Here is a 6,000-nt window from a genome sequence, read left to right as displayed (position 1 = left end):
TTCTAAAACAAAAGAAAGTGGGAGAGGTAATGGGCTGAGGCTCAAGTTGATGCACTGAGGTCCCAAGCATGTGAGGCTAAATAGTAATTGGACCATACTCTATTAATATATATGCTTGGAGAAAGAATGGCCCCGACCCACTCTTTGTGCAAGTCCTGATGTGTTGTATAGGAAATGATTTTGGTGGGTGGAGGCAGGGGAGTGGAAAAGGAAGGGGAAGGAGAGACTGCTGGCTGGCATTTTGACTCAGCTGCTCTCATGGACATTGCGATGGCCTTTCAGCTCAGGTCTCTCTTTCTGCTAGCTGGCTTCCTGTCGCAGCTACCCATATTGCTATCGCAATCCTTTTTCACCTCTTCACTTCAATAAAGATTGAAGATTTTTCCTTTAACCTGAATTCCTGACTCCAGCTGATTTTAAATACACGGTCATCACAGGTCTTTATACTATTAACTTCTTGATTTTTGACAAAGATGCACTGGCTCCGGCAGTCAGGTTTTATAACCCACCGAAAGGGAAGGGCAGTGTCCAGTGCGAGCAGCTCCACTATCTTTAGATAATCACCAGGTGATGTGGAGAGATCCAGAAACTGGTGAATGGAATGGACCAAATGGGATAACTGCTTGTGGGAGAGGGTTTGCTTGTATCTCTACAGGTGGAAAAGGAATCAGATGGGTGCCAACAAGCCGTATTTGCCTTGTCCATCAGAGAGAGACAGAGCAGACCCTTCAATCAAAGGAGAAGACCCAAGAAACATTGGGTAGTTCTGTTGCTGACTGTACCCACCACTGAAAGAGCAAGGCAGTTATGACATTTGACACATGGACATCAAAAATTGTTGGACTTCAAAATCCTCAGGAATCATTGGAATCCCTGAGACATGAAATGATTGTTGTAGGACTTCAAAATCCTCAGGAATCACTGAATTGTCTGAGAAATGATAAGACTGTTGCAGGACTTCAAAATCTTCCAAGGATCACTGGATTCCCTGACATGTGAAGCAATGGACAATAGATTGGTTTTGAACCACCTCTTGGCTGCTGAAGGAGGTGTATGTGTGATTGTTGTTTACATACCCTCCTTCTAGGACTTCTGGAAATCTTTTACAATACCATGTTGATTCATATTGTTTGTTTTATACTTGCATGTATAATTTCTGTTTGTTATACCACATCGAGCCTGCACCGATTGTGGGGAGAGTCATCACTAATAGCCTCTGCATTATTGCTATGTGCTTGTGTAATACCTCCCATGCTGATGGGTTTGTGCATACCTGTTTCTAGTAAGACCCTTCAGCCCAGAAACCTGCTAGCAATATCTGGCTTGACTCCCCACTTCCCTTTGGTTTTTTTCATCTCTCTTCCTGAGAAGTCAGGGAGGGCGTGATCATCTCCTTTTTAGGGCTTTCACCTCCCTTCCTGAGAAGTTGGGGAGAGGGTGATCACCTCCTTTTTGGGGATGGCATGACCACCTGTGTTCTAAAACAAAAGAAAGCAGGAGATATAAACTAGGTGCACTGGAATCAGACAACCAAGCACTTAAGGCTAATTACTTATTGGACAATATTTCTATTAGCATATGCTTGGAAAATGGCCCTTCCCACTTTTCTGTGATGGCTTGATCTTTTGGTGTATACAGAGAATTGTAGGAGGGATTAGGGGGTGAAGAAGACAAGCCAGGGTCACTTTTGCAGTGGATGAGGAGAATGGAAGTAGGAGAGCTTGTGTCCATTCCCTTCACTCCCCTTTCCCCCCGCCCCAAAGACCAAGAATAAAGACCAAGGACTTTTGCTCATCCTGACTCTGGCTGATTCTAAGGCATCCAGGGTATTAATCCGGACTTCATATGAGGGTATGAAACTAATACAATGATTACATGAGTACAGAGAAGTAGTTATGTGAAAAGTAAAAATATGGGTGTGAAGAATAAAAAGACAAAATTTGGCAGTGAATTACCCATGTGAGGTGAGTGAAAGTGAGGCACTGAAGAAAACACTGAGATTGTGAACTTGTGATGAATAGGACAATTGTGCCACTGGTGCGAATGGGGAATATGTGGGAGAAAATATTTTGAGTTCTGCTTTGAACATGTTGAATTTGAGATGTATAGGACACTAAGTTCAGGATTTTTGTTTAGGTTGGAGTACCTACATGAATTCTCTGGATTTGCCCCATTAATGAAATCTTTGATTGGAATTATTGATTTCAGTAGTCTACTATTTTAATCAGAATAAAAACTAAAAAGATCACTCTTATGGTTTCTTTTACAAAGAATGGTCAAAATAATTGCATAGAGTATTTTGGAGGCTCCTTGTTTAATTGTACTCTAGGAGAAAGAAATTTTAAATGCAAACATAATTTTTATTGAATTTCTAATAATATCATGAAAGGCACACAACAAACTTTTTACAAAATAATTCAATTATGGTATCATCTTGGTAAGATGATCCTTTCACAGAAAGGATTATTTGCAACTTGATTAGGTATAAAGTTCATTGTTTTCAACATATGCTGTCCATACAAAAAGGCAATATAAATCTAATCTGTATACTGACTAATTATGAGTTTGAGAAAAAATCAGATGCAGTATAAATAACAGTTTTATACTTTATAAATCACAATTTTCAAATGTAAAAAATACAGAATATTCAAGTTGGATTTTCTATATGCCATCTTTCTTTGTAACAGTGGTGTTTGCCAACAATGAAGAAATAACAAACAAAAGTTATTCTTTGTGTCATGATTACCATAAGCATAAGAAAACCACTTGTAAAGTCAATTGGAAAGCAGTTGAGCCAAATAAACAATGAAGTTGGAAACATATTTAAATACTTGATTTCAATCAAAGGTTAGATAATGCAAAGCATAAGCTACTCTTTTTATCACTAGTTATATTTTTTCCTACATGTTTGAACAAATATCAGATGTAAACTCTGGCTTTGCCATGTTTATTTCATAAGCCTTTTTTATGGAAAAATAAATTGTTTAATGACATATGAAAATTCATATTGCACACTGCCACTTGAGAACAGAAGATCAGATACTTTTACACATTTAGATATCTGAAACCAAAGGGTTAATTAATGCATTTGAATAAGAGCAAATATTTTCATGACTACAGAGTATATTCCACTTTTAAGCTGTCAATTAAAATAATCTGACAAGTATGCAAACTATATATAAATTGGCCACCTCTGTAAAACCTCAGGATCACAAATACATGAAGTAAACAATGCTGGAGTACTTCCAGATAATGTTCTGTAATACTGCTTCCCATGCATATCAAGTAAGTTTTGCTATCTTCCAAGTCTACTTTTCATCTTACATCATTTATATAAAAATATCACACTTCTATATAAAATTATATATTTGAATATAGATAAATGCATTTTTTAAAGAAAATATGCTTGATAGAAAAAAATGGCATATAAAAATATGGTAAAACAGGGCTGCAGAATATTAAGCTATTAATTTAAAAATATCTTGATAAAAAGGCATTGTGCTGTGAATGTCTTTGCCATTGTTTTGGCAATATATTCAACTTACTTGAAAAAGACAAGTTCATAACTGTATTGACTTGCTTTTACTTTCTCATGATAAGGCTTAGTGATAAGTTTTGAAATTTGCTCTGGGCTAATATGATAAGAATAATTATAGGTTTTTTCCATGGTAAGTTATTTAAAAAAATACATGAAAATAGCTTTCTATATGAAAAAGAATAACAAAAAAATTGTGCTTGTGCAACCTCATCATCCCAAACTGCCTAAGTTAGAGCTTAGAAAACTTATTGTTTCTAAGTAATAATACAAAAAAAGGCAAATGCTGAGTATATGTGCTAAGTGAAAAAAATCTGTAAGCTCCATGCACACATAAACACACACAAACCTATATATTTATATATGTATAACATATGCATATTTTAAAAATAATTTGAACAAACATTATGGCATCAGAATGACCTGTCATTGTTCATTTAACAAATAAGAAACATATATTTTAGATTTCCCCCCCAATTTTTTAAAACAGAAATTTGATTTGTAAACATCATAAACATGTTAGGATTTGAGCAAAAGTCTTATTTTTTGAATAAGTTCTTAAATCAGTTCTGGAATATTTTTGGAGAGCTATCATTATATATCTAATGCAATTTGTTTCATAAGACATAACTATATATCCCAAAGGCCACTAAATATTATTTAATTTGTGTCTTTTGGATACAAATATCTGTAATATTTACAGATCTTTGTCTTCTTAGAATCACTCCTGTGTTTAATAAAAAAGGCAGAGTTTCTTTCTAGCTGAGCGGTGCAAACTGCAAGGATCTCATGCATACTGCACAATTTTGTGGCTGCCATGAACTGTTGAGTGGGAAGTACTTAAAGTGCAATCTTTACAAAGTTTGATATGCATTTATATTATTAGGAAGAAAATTATATACAGTGGGAAAGAGTGGGGATGGGAGGGAATGTATGAGAAAGTAAGCAGGAGAAATATGGCCTAACAACACTTAAAACAAGAAGAATCAATTTGAATAATCTCTTTTGAAGCAGCATTTTTGCTGTATTCCTGTTGTTTTAAACCACAAATTCTGGTATTTCATCATGGGTGAGATCCAAAGAGAAATATTTGCTTGTTCTTTTGACTGGGAAAGTGTCTTGGATGTTAATACATTGCTGAGCCAAACAGTTATTACAATAGAGGTTGTCTTCATCTAATTCATGACCACATCCGAAAGTGTAACTCTGAGCAGTGTCCTGACACAGACCTGCTATCTGCAAAAAGTCTTTTTGGTAAAGTCTGATATCATCCAGACTCAAGCTATGTCGATCAGTAGAAGTCTTTGGTTTTCGACAGATAGCCTGCAAAAAACCCCACAGATTATAACAATTAATCCTCTTTACTTCCTAAAGACAAAACATTTTAGAAATAAAATGGATTCTCACAAAATAATGCCAAGTGTTAACACCAATAAACAACAATGGGGTCATCTCTCAAAACCTGAGAAAACTGTAATTAGAATAAAGATTATATCTAGCATATACTGACTGAATGATCTTACAAATTCCATTAATTTAAATCACAGTATAAGCAAATAAATACAATAAAACAAAAAACAAATTTTAAATGTTTTAGATAAATCCAGGAAAAGTAGAACTATAATAGGATTTCTAGGGAAAAATAGTTGTTTAGAAGACATACCCAAGATTTGCTATTTGATATAAAAAAGGACAACAAATATCAGAATATAAGGCAGTCCTTTATGCTTTTTCCAAAAGCAGAATTGTGGCCTGAGTAGACCAACCATTTGAACCAACAGTAAATTATTACCTCAAGTGTTTTACCAGGCAATTATCATAAGAAACAGGAATGTCAGTGCAGTTGGCCTAAAAAAAAAAATTAACTGGGCAAAAAAATTTAAGCACTGCAGATACATTTTCAAACAAGCCCTTGGATTTATTAATAAATTTTGTAATAATATTTATGTTAATTATTAATTTGTGATATTTATGTTAATTATAACACAATGAAGACTGGGATAGCTAATGTCATGATTATTAATATTCCATATGAGGATATACCTTATAGGTCCAAAGGTAGGTTTCCCTTTCTAAAATGAAATCTCTTTGAAAGGGAAATAGATATACATACATGTGTATATGTATAGTATATGTATATGTATATGTATATGTATATGTATATGTATATGTATATGTATATGTATATGTCTGTCTTTCTCTGTAATACAAAATCATGCCTAGGTTTTTTGTACAAGCCAGATTTTGAAGGGGAATCTTAGATGTAGAAAGATTCTAAAATCCTGGTATGTAAAAAATCAGGAATAGTTAGCATTATTCTTCAAATCACCCATAAAATACAGAATAATATCCTTAATCAGTTGTAGCTGAAAAGAGAATAGGGTCTCTTTAAAGGAGGAGCACTTAACTTGGAATTTGTCAACTTCTTTTTAAAAATGCTTTAATATATATTTTAATACAATTAA

The 6,000-nt window shown here is 34.2% G+C and overlaps 1 protein-coding gene across 1 annotated transcript in view; it reads right to left on the bottom strand.

The window, feature by feature from the left end:
- Positions 1-2,339: 2,339 nt before the first annotated feature.
- Positions 2,340-6,000, bottom strand: part of FRMD6 (FERM domain containing 6) — a 100,829-nt gene continuing 97,168 nt past the window's right edge. The window contains exon 14 of the mRNA XM_051977940.1: positions 2,340-4,858. Coding sequence (XP_051833900.1) covers positions 4,574-4,858 — 285 coding nt within the window. The 3' untranslated portion in view covers positions 2,340-4,573. The remainder of the gene's footprint in view (positions 4,859-6,000) is intronic.

The sequence above is a fragment of the Antechinus flavipes genome, chromosome 2 (genome assembly GCF_016432865.1).
Source record: "Antechinus flavipes isolate AdamAnt ecotype Samford, QLD, Australia chromosome 2, AdamAnt_v2, whole genome shotgun sequence".
In the NCBI taxonomy this organism is placed as follows: domain Eukaryota; kingdom Metazoa; phylum Chordata; class Mammalia; order Dasyuromorphia; family Dasyuridae; genus Antechinus; species Antechinus flavipes.
The sequence above is the reverse complement of the archived record's forward strand: the minus strand, read 5'-3'. Positions and strand labels throughout refer to the sequence as shown.